General features: G+C 47.0%; 1 protein-coding gene across 6 annotated transcripts in view; it reads left to right on the top strand.

Moving 5' to 3' along the window:
* Window positions 1-17,446, top strand: part of MEF2D (myocyte enhancer factor 2D) — a 138,494-nt gene that overhangs the window by 90,882 nt on the left and 30,166 nt on the right. For all 6 annotated transcript variants that reach the window (XM_083717374.1, XM_083717372.1, XM_083717376.1 and 3 more), the window contains one exon: window positions 9,605-9,808. In XM_083717374.1, coding sequence (XP_083573500.1) covers window positions 9,605-9,808 — 204 coding nt within the window. The remainder of the gene's footprint in view (window positions 1-9,604; window positions 9,809-17,446) is intronic.

Raw genomic sequence — 17,446 nt, 5'->3', positions numbered from 1 at the left:
GTGTTTTCCAGTAACTGGTATTCAGAAGCATTGCTGCCTCCTGCTGTGGAGGCAGAGCATAGCCATTGTGGCTGGTAGCTACTGACAGCCTCCATGAGTCAGGCTCTTCTGATGTCGGATGAGATAAGCAAGAGAGAGATAAGCAAGGCTGGTGAAGTAGTGAGTGCCACTCTGGTGCCCTTTGGACTGAGAAGCACCTCACCTCCACCCTCTGGTTCTCTGTGGAACCACTTGGCAGCTACAGTGGAACCACTTTATCCCCCTCTCTTGCCAGGGAGCCAGATGGGCAAATAGCAAGAGGCCGCTCGGCTTAACGGGCAGCCTACAGTCTGCAGCCGAAACCTCCTTCATAACGCCGCCTGCCTAAGCAGCCTCGCCTGTCTGTCGGCAAAGGCTGGCGAAAGAGGAGGAGGAGGTCAGAGCCGGCCGCTGACCCCTGCCTTGATTCTGAAATGAAGTGATTCGCTTGACGCGGAGCAGGCCAGAGACCCTGGCAACGTGACTGCTGCTGGCTCTGAGGCAGCGAGCCCAGAAGACAAAGTATGGGGCGGCTTAGCCACCTCACGTGGCGGGGAACAGCTGTGTCGTGTGCCATCTTTGCGCTCTGAAGGGGTGAGGCGATTAGAGCCCAATCTTGTTAGGAGAGAGAGGGAGGGAGGGAGGTGGGGCCTGGGCTGCTTCTAGCAGAATGCAGAAAGAGAGGCATTCGCAGATCTGGGCCCTGCTTTCCTAGCTTGCCCCCCTCCCTTGCAAAAACAAACAAAAACAAAAACCAGCCTGTTATTTTTGCCTGTGGGATTGTGGTGAACCTCCTAAGGGCTTGGCCTCTTTTGCAAAGCTGCTTCATGCTCCAGCTTTAATAGCATCTCTGAAAAACAATGTACACCACCTTGAGCTCCTTGGAGAAAATGGGGTATCCAGTGTTAGAAACTCAGATATTTAAGCTAGGCGACAAATGGCTCCTTAAACCAGGGTTACTTACAGTCAGCAAAACGGGATGCCATTTTTGCATCAGACGGCTTGAAAGTCACATTTTTCAATACGACTTTTGACTTCCTGAAATTCATTCTGATTGTGCAGATCAAATGTAACGGGTAGAATTCTACAGGATATGTTGCCAGTGTGTGAAAACAGGCAAGACCCAAGGATCCCCAGGCATGCACCTCCAGATGGCAGAGACGTCAGGCACCATCTTGGCGCCCAGGTGTCTTCTCTAGGTCGCAAGAAGCTGATAGCCAGGTGCAAAATGTGCCTGGCGAATTTCAAACGCTGGGTATACCTGTAATAAATAAAATAAGAGGATCCAGGCTGGTGGACCAGACAAAAGACACATCTAGCCCAGCATCTGGTTCTTGCAAAGGTCAACCAAGGTGTCCTAGTAGGAGGCCAGTGAGCAGGACATGAGTGCAACTGTGCTGTCCTCAGCTGCAGGCCCCAGCAGATTGTATTCAGAAGCAGACCACCTGCAATAATGGAGGGAGAACATAGCCATTGTGACTAGTAGCCATTGGTAGCCTTAGTAAAGAGGTAAAGGGACCCCTGACCATTAGGTCCAATCGTGACCGACTCTGGGATTGCGGTGCTCATCTCGCTTTATTGGCCGAGGGAGCCGGCATACAGTTTCTGGGTCATGTGGCCAGCATGACTAAGCCGCTTCTGGCGAACCAGAGCAGCGCACAGAAACGTTGTTTACCTTCCCGCTGGAGCGGTACCTATTTATCTACTTGCACTTTGACGTGCTTTGGAACTGCTTCGTTGGCAGGAGCAGGGACCGAGCAAAAGGAGCTCACCCCATCGCGGGGATTTGAACTGCCGACCTTCCAATCGGCAAGTCCTAGGCTCTGTGGTTTAACCCACAGCGCCACCCGCGTCCCCATTGGTAGCCTTATCCTCCATTAATTTCCTCTGGGAAGCCCTCCAAGTTGGTGGCTATTGCTGCCTCTTGTGGCAGTGAATCCCAGGGTTTAACTACAGGCTCCATGAAGGACTTCTGTTGTCTGTCCAGAATATTTGGATACACAACGGCTTTAGAGCACTACACTGGATTCTAGTACTATGTGAGAGTGAGGAAACCTCTTCCTCCACTCCATATCTAATTCTGTACACCTCTGCTATATCCCCCCTTCAACCCACTTTTCTTTTCTGTAGCAGGGTTTTGTTTTGTTTTGTTTTAAATATTCCCCCCCCCCCGTTGTATAATGTATATAAAACAGAGAGAACAGAAGCAACAATAGATGAAAATTAAAAGACGAAAAGCAAAACTTTAAAATAGGCACTTAAAAATAAGTACAGTTACAGATGGTTTAAAGTAACAAAAAAAAAATCTAAGTCATAGAAGAAAGAAGCAAGAATAAACGTCTTCACAAAAAGAAAGTAACATTTGCTTATCAAGTAGAGATTGCCAGACTTGTGACAAGGGTTGTCCCGCTTTATACATAGTAAAGGAATGCCAAATCATATGAAAGATTTCTGGAGGTTCTCATCCTTGTCAAAATCTCAAATTATGTGCCATTTTTTTCCATTATATCTGTATTCCAGAGTGAGTGGTACCGAAAAGTTCAGTGTGAGATTTTTTGGCTGTTTCCCATTGAGTTGCAATTACTATTCGAGCTGCCACGGTCATATACAAGACCAATTCTTTGGACAAGATGTCTACAACGGCATTGTCAAGCAGGGAATTAATTCCTTGGACCTTTTGGTTGTTTTCTCTGCTTCTCCCTTTGCTTCTCCTATCCCTTTGCCCCACCTTGACACACAGGCAGAGAGCCTGGTAAGGAGTGAATCCTCTGAGGCGTCTCAGGTTTCAGCTTGCCTGCCCTCTGCAGTGGCGTGTTCAGGGGCATCCTGTCATGGATCAAGTGGCTTCATCAGCAGAGAAGGGCAGCCAAGCCTGTCTCCATTTGTCAGGAGCCAAAGCGGGAGGCAGGATCCGTCCAGCTGAGAATTGGTGGGGAGGTGACATTGCCAAAGGACAGCGCTGGGAAGGGTGCCCCCCCCTCTGCATGTGATGGGCAATAAGGAAAAATTCATAGGCAGGGTTAGAGAAGCGGCTGGGATGGAGCTTTAATCTGACTGTTTAACACAGGGGTCAGCAAACTTTTTAGCAGGGGGCCGGTCCACTGTCCCTCAGACCTTGTGGGGGGGCAGACTATATTTTTTGGGGAAATGAACATATTCCTATGCCCCACAAATAACCCAGAAATGCATTTTAAATAAAAGGAGACTCACGTAAAAACACGCTGATTCCTGGACCATCCACAGGCCGGATTTAGAAGGCGATTGGACCGGATCCAGCGCCCAGGCCTTAGTTTGCCTACTCATGGTTTAACCACTTTCAGGGGGAGCGGGAGGCGTGGGTCTTGCAAGGCACTCTGGGGATTCACCAGGACGGCTTCTTGCCAGTTCAGCCCAGAATGCTGCTGGACTCAAGTGACTCAAGACAACCAGTCTTATTCTGCTCCTTGGATGAACAAATATTGTCAATTTCAGTTTCTCTCATTTTTCCATTTCCAAAATCAACTTCCTCCCCCCCCCCCCCAAGGCTTCAGTATTTTTGTGTGCATTTCACCTAATATACACATTTGTGCATGCAATTTTGCCTAAAATGCACATTTTATGCAAGTAATTCCCACTATTATAATGTCTCTCAGTCTAACCTACCGCACGTTGTTGTTGTTGTGAATATAAGAAGAGCCTGCCATGTGTCTACCTCAAAGGTCCTGCAGGTGCAAAGAGCATTAGAGGTGGTTTGTCTATAACTGTTAACAAGCACAAATAATCAAGAATGCACAATTAAAAGATTTTGGGAGACAGGGATGCCCAGTGTTTTCAGTCATTGTATTGGGTAAAGTTATTGAAACTGAGCTGTATGGACTCTTCCACTTTCACCTGCAAGCTGGGGATTAGACATAAGAATGTCTCTTCTCCCGCCCTCACCCCAAAGAAACCCTCAAACCGAAACCTTCTCTGCATGGTGCAAACTAGCATATATGGGGAAAGTGTTCATCTGAGCCTTCTTCCTTGATAGGCCATGTTAGTGGTTCCCAAACCTTTTGGAGCCTCCTCCTCCTAGGTTCCATAAACTCATCCCCAGTGCCCCCTCCCTTACCCTATTAAAAACATTATCCAGTATAATGGCTTGCATGGTCCCCTAAGGAAGATAACACTGCAATACAATTCAAAACAGTAACAATTCATTGCACATTTATTCAAAATCCAATTAAAACTATTTAGTTTAATTAATTCAACACAGTTGACGAACTTGAGCCAGTGATCCCAGCTCTTTAAAGTCTCTTAGCACCCCCTTAGGGAATCCCAGCCCCAGCCCCCCCCCCATGGTACTGCCCAGTTTGGGAGACGCTGGTCTTTGTGAGAAGAGGAGCCTGTATGTCTGTGAGCACACCATCTCCACTGCCTCCCATTCTGAAGTGGGACTGCCTGGCTTTAACACTTGATTTGCTGCTAGTTTGGTTTCAGCCTCTGCAATGTGGAGCAGGAGACTGGCCCACCTGCTTTCTCTGGTTGCTCGTGCGTGCCATATCTCTCACTCTTCTCCTATCAACCAAATTCTTTGAGATCCTCAGCAGGCAGATGCTACGAAAACACACAGGCTGTTCTCACTATTGGAAGCCACGTAGCCCGGAATCAAAGGGAAAATAAATTTCACCCGAGTCCCCAGCTGAGCTTCCATCTGTCTCCTCCTCAGCACTATAGAATCTCTCCCCTCCTCTCTTCCTCCCCTTCCCCCACTCTGCAGACTCCATTGCCTTGGAGTTCACAGAAATACCAGGGCCTCTCTTTTACACTCCAAAAGCAGCATCTACATGCAGCAGACAGCTGGGCCCATAGGACTGGAAGAAATGTCATGCATACTGCCTTTTAGGCGTGGGTGCTTGGGTGTCAGGACTCAAGCAGCCCTGGCTGCCCCAATGAATCCCAAATTCACCCCTCCACCAAGTTATGGTGCTGGTTTTCCACAGTCATCTGTTTGACCACTGTGAGAACAGGAGGCTGGATTAGATGGGCCATCGACCTGATCCAACAAGCTCTTCTTACGTTCCATACATTCAGGATGTGAATGCAGCAAGGCTACTTGAGCAGGAGTCACGAGGAGTGAAGCGAGGCTGTGCTCTGGCTCCCACTCTTTTTAACTTTTATATTGATGATTTGGCACCATATTTAGCCAATGCAATCTCCCCTTCTCCAGTAATTAGGAACAGAAATATTTCAGTCTTTATGTATGCAGATGATTTAGTGCTTCTCTTTCTTTCCTGATTGGGCCTCAAAAATCTCTTAGAAGTGTTTAGCACATACTGTAAACGGGAAAGCCTATATTTATATTATTCTAAGACTAAGATTGTGAATTTTGGTAGACCCAGTCCTAGGTGTATATGGTGCTTGGATCATCAGGCTATTGAACAAACTCACTCATTTACCGGTAGATACTTGGGTGTACTTTTTAATGCAGAGCTTTCCAAACTTTCCTGTTGGTGACACGCTTTTAAACATGCATCATTTTGCAACACAGTAATTCAGTTTTACTGGCAAACTGGTGGTTAAACTAACCCCTTTCCAGCCCTCGGAGGATCACAGGGAGCGTTCGCACGACACACACACCTCAGCCGACACACTAATGTGTCGCAACACACAGTTTGGAGGCAGTCAAAGTCAAAGCATAGAAAACCATGGGGGCATTGATGAAGTTCTGTTACAGTAGGGGAGGGCAGCAGGATGAACCTGCCCTAAAAATATTTGGTAGCAGAGTGCTTTTCCAAATGCTAGTATATGTTGTTGAAATCTGGGGCTCTGATTCAAATTCCATTCAAATTTTAGAAACCGCAGAATACTTTTTTTCAGAAGCTATTCTCTCTACCATCAATAATTTCAGTAGCTCTTCTTTGTACAGAATCCAGGTGGCCAACAACTGAGACAAGAGTGGGCTGTGCTCAGTTAAAGTATACAGTTTTTTAAAAATTGCTATGATGCCTATTGAGCATTTTACTGCTCTGTGCTATATGGAATTGGATGAAAACCAACTCTGGAAAGCAGCTTGTCAAGATGTTTTAGCCTATTATTATTTTCCAGAAATGAATTCTGCTTTGACCTTGAATAAGTGTCAACTAAGGGATTGGCTCTTCTGTATAGAATCCAGAAAGGACCTGCAACTAATTAAAAACACCAGATTTCCCCCTTTGAATCCACTCTTGAGAACAGAGTATTTTAGAGCTAGTTATCTGACCTAACTCTCACCAGCTTCCTTAAGAAACGCCTTTACTGAGCTGCGTTTCCAGGTGACAGTTGGGTTTCTTTTGAGTGACAATAATAGTTTTGCAACACAGAGTGGCCCTCCATGCACTGACTGCAAAAATCAATCAATCAATCAATCAATCAATCAGGAAAAATGAGTTAGATAAAATCACTATAAATTTTTGTGGTGATTTGGAGGTTTAATTTGAAATCGAGCTAGATTCGAGTTTGTTGGTGTCTCTGGTAACCTCTTACATCATGGAAGTTGGCTCATATTATGGATGTATTTTTTATTGGTATTGTTGCTGGTTTGTCGTGCAAGGCCTTTGGCTAGAACGATAAACTTTGATTGGTTGATTCTTGAGCAGGGTTTGAAGATGGAGCTGGAAAGACTTCCTGTGATGGGGGCGGTATTTGCAATCCAGATTTTTACCCTCAAGGTGTCTGTGTAGGCCTTAACATTGCATTCCCTTAAAAAAAACCACACACAACAATTTCGGCACAGGAGCATGCCCCCAGTGTTCATGACTGTGTATGAGTAATGCTCCTGCTGATTAGTATGTTTGTGTGTTGCCTCTGGATTGGCTTTCCCCAACCTGGTGAGCTTCAGATGCTTTGCACTACCACTCCCAGACAGCACAGCTGTATGATGGTCCAGATGTGGAGAGCATGATTCTGCTGGCTGGGGCTAATGTGAGTGCTGATCCAAAATGTCTAAGGGCAGCAGTTTGGGGGAGGCTTTTCTAGAGACTAAAGTTGCCACCTCTTTTTTTGTAGTTCTGTTTTCAACAGCTGCATACCAGGCAGGGATTCAACTGGCATACATTTCCCAGGCTTGCTCAGTGGTGGGTAAATCTCCATATGTACTTCTGACTATCAGGGCAGCAGCTCCAAAGCATTATGGCCCCTCAGAGAAAGGCAGTGTGGCAATGTAGGGGGCACCCTCAGGGGCTAGTGTCCTTTGGAACTCCCTGCCTATTGACACCAGACAGGTTTCTTCACTGTACTCTTTTTGGCAACTGCTAAAAACAAGTAGCCCACCCAAATATGTGGAATGTTGACAGCTGTTTAAATCCAGTTTTAATTATTTTTCAGAGTAGCTATTTTAAAAATAATTTTACTGGTTTATTCTTTTTGTAAACCACATTGAGTGTCCCCCCCCCTTATAATCAGGCAGTGTATAGATTTTATTAAATTAAATAAGTTGTGTCCCAGTTACAGGAAATGTAAGCATTCTTTAAAGAACTCCCAAATGAGGCCAGGGTTGCAAGTACAGTGGAGTCTGAACAAACCAACATCTAAAGTTGAAAATCAGTCTAGGTCCAAGCAGGGAGTTAAGGTAAAGTACAGCCTAGCAAGACGGAGGAATTAGAATTGGGAACTAGGCTCCAGAGAACAAGAAGCCAAAGAGACCTGTGTTACTTCCAGCATCTGGACGCCTCAGGAGGGAGGCCTTATTTACTCTGGCATCCTAACCCAGACCCTTACCACAGTTGCTGATAATGAAGGAGTATCAGGGATTGGTTGCCTGTGGACGGCCCTTGCTTGCGAGTAGGCCAACAACTTGGGTCTTTATTTTATTTATTATTGCATTGATATCTAACCTTTTCTCAATAGAGCTCAAAGTGGCGTACAAACGTAGCCCCCTCACCATTTTATCCTCAGAACAACCCCTCAGGTAGACTAGGTTGAGAGTCAGTGACAGGCCCAAAGCCACCCAGTGAGCTTCATGACTGAGTGGAGATTTGAGTGCTGGACTCCTAGTACTAGTCCAGCAATCTACCCACAACTCCATCCATACTGGCATACTGTGTCGTGGCTCTTTGGCCTGGACCCGAAATTTTTGGTGCTCTCAAGGACTGGAAGACAGGCAGGCCATTCCACCTCCCCCTGCTGATCACTTCCTGCTGGAGCTCGTCCACAATGACCTTGCCTTCCAGGTCCCATATCCCATGGTACCACCCTCAGCATTGGATTCAGGATCATTGGTCAGTGGGATATCTGGGTTGTCTCCTTTGGACTCCCTGCCTGGGACAAAGTCAGGTGGGACAGTCCTTTTCATTGTCCCAGCAGCAGTAAAATGAAACAAAACAGGGAGCCTTGGTGGGGCTTCCTAAATGTAATTTCTAGGCTTTATTGAAGGGGGATTCATTTGCATAAAGCTTTAGCACTGTACTTTAGTCAAACACCTTTGGAAATAATCCTGATACGACTACATGTACAGTATGTGCGTTGATAAAGATCACACTGAAACAATATTGATGCAGCCAGCCTACCACATATAAAAAGATTGCTTCCCCCGCCCTTTTCGTAGTGTTCTTCAGTGCGTTGTTAATGTGGAGATGAAAAGACTTGAAAGAATTCAAAGCTGCAGCAAGCTGCCCACGCACCACACCTCAGGAAATATAGGTATGAAATATAGGTATGAAACAGAGAATTCCTAATGCATCAGTTCCGCTTCCGAATCACCTAGGGTGTAAGTGGGGAATATTGCATACGTCTTCCTGATTATAATGCTAGTGTTTTCTAATGTTAGTTTTGCACAGTTGTATCTGCTGTTTGACGGAACTGTGGCTGTTTGACCAATATACCAGCATGCCACGCTAAATTTCATTCACACCATTGGGTGTGAAGTGACACAAGAACCAACATCAAGGGACAATGACGTTGCTCCCCCACCCCTTCCACACATGCCTGATTCTGTTCCCCCATGAAAACAACACGACAGAAATATATATGCTGGTATACTTTACTCCTGCTATTTTCTAGGTCAGGGGGACTGCAAATGGACATTTTCTAGAATCACATGACACTGAAATGAGCACTAAACATGAACTATATTCTGGAAGCGGTTTTTGTACTGTAGGAAAGCTCAAATACAATCTGGAAATTAGCAGATATGGAAATATCAGGGAATTGGAATAAACTGCTGTGTGAATGTTGTGTGCCAGTGTGGTGTAGTGGTTAGAGTGTTGGGCTAGGATCTGGAAGACAAGGATTCAAATCCCCACTCAGCCATGAAGCTCACCCAAGGGTGACCTTGGGCCAGTAACTGCCTCTCAGCCTCACCTACCTCACAGGGTTGTTGTGGGGATTAAATAAGGAGTGGGAGAGCCATGTACTCCACCTTGACCTCCGTGGAGATGGGGGGATATAAATGCAAATAATAGTAATAATACATAAATGTAGCCATGGGTTTGTTTTTGACACCAAAACCAGAAATTTGGCTGAGAGAAATTGTAGAAGTATCTCTATGGCTACCCCCACCCCACCTCAAATAATTTGTGATATCTGCCATTCAGTTATGTTGCTGTCTCCTGATTTGACCCTCCTTGCTTTCTTGACTTGCTTCCCACAGGTGACATTCACCAAGCGGAAGTTTGGGCTGATGAAGAAGGCCTATGAACTGAGCGTCCTCTGCGACTGCGAGATTGCCCTGATCATCTTCAACCACTCAAACAAGCTGTTCCAGTATGCCAGCACCGACATGGACAAGGTCCTCCTCAAATACACAGAGTATAACGAACCTCACGAGAGCCGGACCAACGCGGATATCATTGAGGTACGATGTGCTGCCCGCAACCTGTGGGTTCCTAGCCTTGTTGAGCTAGCAAAGCATTTGCCAGTGCAATACCCCAATCTGTTGGGATGGTCTGTCTTTGCTGTTGACAGCTCAGTGTTCTAGCATTAGGTGGTGTGGTGCCTTCCAGGTGTTTTGGGCAGTTGGAATCCAAAATGGCCACACTTGTAAGGACTGGTAGGAGTTGCATTCCAAAATGGCCCCGCTGGCTGGGGGCTGATGGGAGTTGGAGTCTAACAACATCTGGAGGGCACCAGGCTGGGGAAGGTATCTCATTAGTAAGATCTCAAAGCAGCTGGCACTACCAAGGCACAAAAGATGAAGACAATATAGGAAACCCCAAATTTACAAGGGGGTAACATTCCAAGAGGGACGCGGGTGGCACTGTGGGTAAAACCTCAGTGCCTAGGACTTGCCGATCGTATGGTCGGCGGTTCGAATCCCCGCGGCGGGATGAGCTCCCGTTGTTCAGTCCCAGCTCCTGCCCACCTAGCAGTTCGAAAGCACTCTTAAGTGCAAGTAGATAAATATGTACTGCTTTATAGCGGGAAGGTAAACGGCGTTTCCGTGTGCTGCGCTGGTGCTGGCTCGCCAGCTGCAGCTTCGTCATGCTGGCCACATGACCCAGACGTGTCTTCGGACGGCGCCGGCTCACGGCCTCTAGAGCGAGATGAACACGCAACCCTAGAGTCGGACATGACTGGCCCGTACGGGCAGGGGTACCTTTACCTTCACCTTTAACATTCCAAGGCATCACACGCATTAGTGAAATTATGTACATTCGAAACACCCTCTAAACCACTGGAAATGATTGAAAAACCCTTTAGAAAACCAGCAGCACTTACCAGATGCCAAACTCTGCCAAACTCCCACCACCTCAAACTTAAAACTCTCCACAGGCCTCAACCGTTGGTGTAAGGTTTGGTGCAACATGTACAGACCATGTTGTTTTATGGATAATATCTGGTTCCTATGGATAAAGGAAGGGGAAAGCTGTAGCGTCTCAGACAAGTGTTGTAGGTTGAGCGCTTGCTTTGTACACAAAAGATCTCAGTTCAATCCCCAGTATCTCCAGGAAGCACTGGTAGCAAAACTATACAGTGGTACCTTGGTTTAAGCAGTGGCGTAGCGTGGGTTGTCAACACCCGGGGCACGACAAGTAATTTGTGCCCCCTAACCCGTGGATTTGCGCCCCCTAACCCTAACCCCCAGATGTTGCGCCCGGTGCGGCCGGCCCCCCCTGCACCCCCCACGCTACGCCACTGGGTTTAAGAACAGCTTAGTTTATGAACAACTTGGATTAAGAATGCTGCAAACCCGGAAGTAGCTGTTTTGGTTTGTGAACTTTGCCTTGGAAGCAGAAAATGTTTCACTTCCTGTTGAGTGTAAATTGAGTCCCCCGCTGCTATGGGAAAGCACACCTTGGTTTAAGAACATTTTGGTTTAAGAACGGACCTCCGGAACCAAGGTACCACTGTACTTGAAACACAAGGGTCTGACTAAGGCCACATTAACACCATACATTTTAGGCAGTATACTACCAGTTTAAACAGTCATGGCTTCCGCCAGTGGATTATGGGAGCTGTAGTTTGTTAAGGGAGCTGAGAGTTGTTAGCAGACCTCTATCGCCCTTATAGAGCTACAATTCCCAGAGTGGTGGAACAATCTCTTTCTCTTCGTAGAGAAGTCTAGGGATTGTAGCTTTGTGAGGGGAAATAGGGGCCTCCTAACAGCTCTTTAATAAATTGCAGCTCCCAGGATTATTTGGGGGAAGCCATGACTGATTAAAGTGGTATCACAGATCTTTTAAAGTACAGTGTGAATGTGACCTAAGTATAGGGCAGCTTCCTGTGTTCCTGTGTCTGGGGCAGAAACACTTCCAGGGTGATTGCGGCAGTAGGCCAGAGGTAAAATGTGAGTCTGAAGTGAGGGCACCCTGCGGCAGAGACTGGCGGGGTCCTAGTCCTCAGCCTCCCAGGTGGCCGCCTGCCTGCCCCCTTCCTGCTGCTTCTCCCCCTCTTTTTTCTCTAACGGATTTGCAAGCACAAAAGGTTTCGTTCCTGCCTGCGCTACGTTCCAGAGAGTGGGACAGAGCTGAGATTGGAGCAGTTGCTTTGTCACCTTTCAATGAAAAACTGTGTGTGGGCAGCTCCCTTTTATGCTTGGCAAGATTTAGACAAATGAACGGTTTGGCTGGGTAATTATTGACATTACAAGTGAGCAGAAATTAAGGCACGCAAAACCTTTAGTCATTCAATTTATCTGCTCGAGACGGCATGGAATAGGACAGCGGTGGAGAATGTTTATGTGGGGGGGGCGGGAGTAGACATTCCAGGGAGGGTTGCCTTTTGGGGGCACGATGGGCACATTTCTTACCAGGTTTGCGCATATTTTTGCAGTACTAAATACATTGCTTTTAATATATGTGTGTAATATATCTATATATTGCATTAACATTGATTTGCAGCAGATGGAATATATGAAGACAAAAAACGGGATATCAATTCAACATGCTGTTTTTTAACTGAAGTTCTTTTGTCATACTTTGTGAACGATGAGGCCTCCTTCTCTGGCAATTGTCCAGCTGCAGGGTTTTGAACCTGGGTTTCCTCAGCCCTGATGTCGAACCACGGCACCGTACTGCCTATGCCTTTGTCAGCAGGAAGTGTTGCCCATCCCCTGTAGTCAACTGGATGTCAGCTGGAGTCAAACTGCCTCTGCAGGGTGGGCCTCTTTAGACCACGGAGTCTGCTGTTCAATTCCACTGTTAGCCACCTAGGATAGAATAGATGGGAGGAAGCAAATGATACTTGAATGTCCCAGAGCCCAGCCGTTGTGTTTCAGGGTCTGCTTTGCATGGGGAAGATTCTGTGTTTAACCCACAGTGCCTTCAGTTCAAAAGATCTTGGTTGGCTGGGCTGAGCTGGGCAAGATCTGAGATGCTCAAAAGCATACATTTTCAGGCTGGATGGACCACAGCTTTGTAGGCCAGGAGCTGGGAATCCCTTTCAGCCTGAGAAAAGCAGTATGGGCAGTCTTCCAGGAACCACATGGCCCTGGTGGGTGGGACCAGAGGTCAAAGTGGGTGGAGCAATGGAGTATTGATTAATTTATGAATTGCCTTTTACATGTCTGCTTCAAGGCGATTTATAGAGAAATAAGAAATGGTTTTAAAAGTTTTTAAAGCAGTAAAAAAACAGCAACTTGAAAACAGGTTTTAAAACAGTTCAAAGTGAATGCCTTTCCACCCAGCTGGAAAAGGCTGTTGAAACTAAAATGCTTTCATTTGCTTCTGGTAAGTACACATAGCGTGCATCTGCCATATCTCAACAGGAATGCTTTTTCACAGGACAAGGGCAGCTGCACCAAAAGCCCTGCTCCAAGGTGCTGTGTAGTGGGCTTCTGAGATTTTGGATGTGACTCATCCCTTGGTACAATAGCCATGGAAAAGTTAAGAGGTTTTTGCACACGCATACACCTACCCCTTTCCTTTATTCAAGCAGCTTAGAGGCATTATCACAGCTTATGTGCACATACAAGCCATGCAAAGCATAAGAACCTCAGACAAGCCCTGCTGGATCAGGCCCATCTAGTCCAACATCCTGTTCTCACAATGGCCAGCCAGATGCCTGTGGGAAACACTGGATCAGGATCCAGGCACAAGAGCACTGTCCTCTCCTGTGGCTTCCAGCAACTGGCATTTGGAAGCACTATTCCCTCCATCTGTGCACCTAAGGAAGGAGTGGAGCAGGGTTGATGCAGGAACATGGCCTGGTAGAGGACCACAAGAGGACCACATTCAGCCCCCAGGTCTGAGATTCCCGACCTTTGATGTATTCCTTTGCCCGGTGGTATTCACTTCTCTTAGTGTACCATACTGAACACATTTGTTTTGGCCCAAAAGCATCACCAGCACTCGGAATGGTGTCTCCCTGTCTTCCTCACAGTATGAACTCTCCAAATGCTTTGAGTCCTTGGCACTGGGAGGAACCCTCTGTGGTGTACCATGCGAGGCTGCCTCCAAAGATGTTTATTGAGCACAGGCTTCTGGGCTCTGATTTTTCATATTCCTGCACCCTTTGTGAGCCTGACATGTATGTTTATTCTCAGTGAGTCTCACTGGAGTCTGCAGAGCTGAATCCCACACCTTGCACCTTTCATGCAAATGAAACACATTTGCTTTTATCTTCATCCACTGAAGCTGAATGTAGGAAATTATGTAGGAATGTAGGACAGATAAAAGAAATCGCTTCTTCACGAAGTACATAGCTCAGCTATCAAACTTGCTCCCACTGGAGGTAGTGATGGCCACCAACTTGGATGGATTAGACAAGTTCATGGAGGATTAGGCTACCAGGGTCTACTAGCCATGATGGCTATGCTCTGTCTCCAGGGTCAGAAATGGTAATGTTTCTGAATACCAGTTGCTGGAAGCCACAGGAGGGGAGAGTGCTGTTGCGCTCAGGTCCTGCTTGCAGGTTTCCCCACAGGTATCTGGGTGGCCAGGGAACAGGATGCTGGACTACCTCGGACATTGGCTAGACCCAACAGGTTCTTCTCATGTTTCTGTGTTCAGGTTCAAGGAGCCAAAGACTTGTGTTGTTTCCAATAACTGGGAGTCTAAAAAGGAAGGCCTTACATGGTGTGGCCTCCCAGACCACACTCTTAACCACACTCCCTCAAGAGGATACTCAATGCTGGTTCTGGGGGACCTTGCCTGTTCCCCAAGGTCCTTTCTTGTGTGTGTCTCTTGTGTTGGGTTCATCCTCTGAGGATTTCATCTCCTGTTCTGGGTCAGGGCTAGGCCTGCCATGAGCAGGCCTCTGGTTCTGTGGTTCTCTTCCCAAAAATATCTGACCTACTTTGTCTCCTGTGATCGTTTTGCCCTTTGCTTCTTATACGGTTCCCTATTTCAACCTCCACCGCTGTTTGTCAGCCAAAGGAGGCTCTCATCTGCCTCACATGCGAGAGGTTGCAGCTGCCGTGCTGTTACACATAGCTAATTCTCGGGGCTTTGCTCTTGCCTATTGTTTTTCCATTCTGAGATGTAGGGCCAGTGGAAGGAGGAGGAGAGGGAGGTCCACTGACAATTAGGACTTGTGCTTTCCACACAAAGTGCTAAGCGAATGGAAGACTGATTTAAAAATAAAACAAATGCCCTGTCCACAACATGGGAGATGATTGTCCTATTTCAACTTTTGGTAAAATGAGAGCATTGGCTGTTGAAATACAGGTGGGCGTGCGCTTAGGAGATTCTAGAGCCACTGCAATTGTTTACAGTAGCCCTCCTCAGCCTAGTGTAGTTCATATGCCCCAGCCAGTGTTGCCGTGGAGTTTGAATCCAAAATGGTTATGCTTTCTGGGGCTGATGGGAGTTGATTTGCTTGTATATTGGGTTTCTTACAATCATTTGACAAATATAACAATTACAAGTATAAAACAATAAAAGTGTAAAAACAAAGTATTATTATTATTATTATTATTATTATTATTATTATTATTATTTTCAATGTATACCCACCTTTCCTCCCAAAGGAGGCCAGGGAGGCAATATAAAAATAATACAAACTTATAAAACCAGTTAAGAATAGTTCCAATACAGCTGCAGCCTTGGTTGAAGATCCCCCCTGAAAAGGCTTTTCGAAGGTCTTCATCAGACACTGAAAAGATAACAGAGGAATTGCAAAGGGTCAGTGCCACCATTCTAAAAACCCAAATTGCACTTCGAAACATCTGGAGGGCACCAGGTGGGGGAAAGCTGGTTTAGATGATTGTTTCTTGGGTTTCTTTTTTACATGACTAATTATCTCAAGACTTAATGAGTCCTTTCCTGGCTTCAGCTTCTAATTTGATTACACCAGTGTTTCTTGACCTTTTCTAAGATTGCATCTCCTCCTTCCACTTCAGAGATCTTTCACCGATCTTGAGGGGCTGGGGGCCTCCTTGGCTATACCCACTTGACTCTTCTACCCTTGTGTCACCTCTGAATCCACTATCTGGACACTTAAGGCAAGACCATCCAATGATGACTTGCCCAAAGTGCCTAGAGGAACCCTTTCTACAACCCTGTAGGGGAAACCAGAATAGAAACATAAAAAGAGCTCTGTTGGAGTAGAGCAAAGTTCCAGTCTAGTCCAGCACCCCCTCTCTCAGAGAGTCAGACAGAGGATTCTGGTGTTCTCCCAAAAGCAGGGTGTTATGGCCATCCCTTGTGGCTTGTTCCCCAGCACCTGGTATTCAGTGGTAGATTGCAATGGGACGTGGAAGTTAGCTATCACGAATACTTCTGTCAGCTCATATAACCCCTTTCCCCGCAAAGACCCAAGATTCTGCTGCTGGGTCAGACCATCTAGGCCAGCAAACCCTTTGCCAAAGTGGCTGGCAGATACCTCTTCCAGGAAGCCCACACACAGGGCAGGAAAGCACCAACCCTCCACCGCAGTCTTCCCCCACCCCACATCCCTCTGTCATCATCCCCTTATCACAGATGAGGATTGTGGCTGAGAGATTTATTTAATCCATTTATATCCTACTTCTCCACAAGATTTGAGATGGTTTGTTTAAGGTCACCCAGTGGATTCATGGCTGAGGGGATTTGACTTCAGCAAAGGCCTGGCGCCAGCAGTAGCCCAGCTCAGGCCCTGGTCCCAGGGGCTCAGAAGGGGCTCCTCAGTGGCCTGGCCTGGCTGTGCTGCCACATCCCACCCTCCTCTCTGGGTGCCCCGGACGGCTGTTTTAGCCACATACTGAAGGTGCCTGGTGGTGTCATAGGGTGAAACAAGTCAACCCCCTGCCCCTGCAGTGTAGTGTGAATCCAGTCATGGGACACCAAGGACCCCAGGGGTGCCAAAGCAGTTGCGAGTGCTCAAAGAGCCTCACCATGCAAGCGCTAGAACATTCTGCAGCCCCTGTTTGCCTAGGAGCTGTTTCCGGCCTGAGGGTCACGTTTCCTCATGATCAACTTCCTAGAGGCTGCATCGGAGTGCTTGGCGTGGCCAAAAGTGGATGGAGCCACAAATGTTGCCTTTGGAAAGTAGGCACCGCTTAAGCCACACACAACTCAGAGAATCCTGCATAGCCCTCTCTCCATCCAGGCCCGTTCAGAGGCTCCTTCGCAGTGCAAGGACACATTCCAGCCTGGCAAAAAGCACTTAAGGAAGGGGTCGGACAGCATCAGGTTAGGGCTGTGGCCTGGGAAGAGGTTTGGCCTCGGGGAGACTCCCAAGGGCCACATAGAGATGCCTGGGATGCGCCACATTTGGCCCATAGACCTGAAGTTCACCAACCATGGTTTAGAGCAGAGTTTCCCAAACTTGGTCTGTTTTTGGACTACAATTCCCATCACCGCCAATTGCTGGTTCTGCTAGTTGGGAATGATGGGAGTTGTAGTCCAAAAACCGCTGGAGACCCAAGTTTAGGGAATCCCGGTTTAGAGTGATCCTCACTGCACTTTCTCTCTGTAAGGGAGGATTGACTGAAAGGTAGAGATTTGCTAGCTCATGGATGGGCAGGGATTTGCATTTGAACCTTCCCCATGTACTGCACTAGCTATGTAGAGATGGAAAAGGTTCAGAAGAGGGCAACCAGAATGATCAAAGGGATGGAGCGACTCCCCTATGA

The sequence above is a fragment of the Podarcis gaigeae genome (genome assembly GCF_964106915.1).
Source record: "Podarcis gaigeae genome assembly, chromosome: 16".
Taxonomy (NCBI): Eukaryota; Metazoa; Chordata; class Lepidosauria; order Squamata; family Lacertidae; genus Podarcis; species Podarcis gaigeae.
The sequence above is the reverse complement of the archived record's forward strand: the minus strand, read 5'-3'. Positions and strand labels throughout refer to the sequence as shown.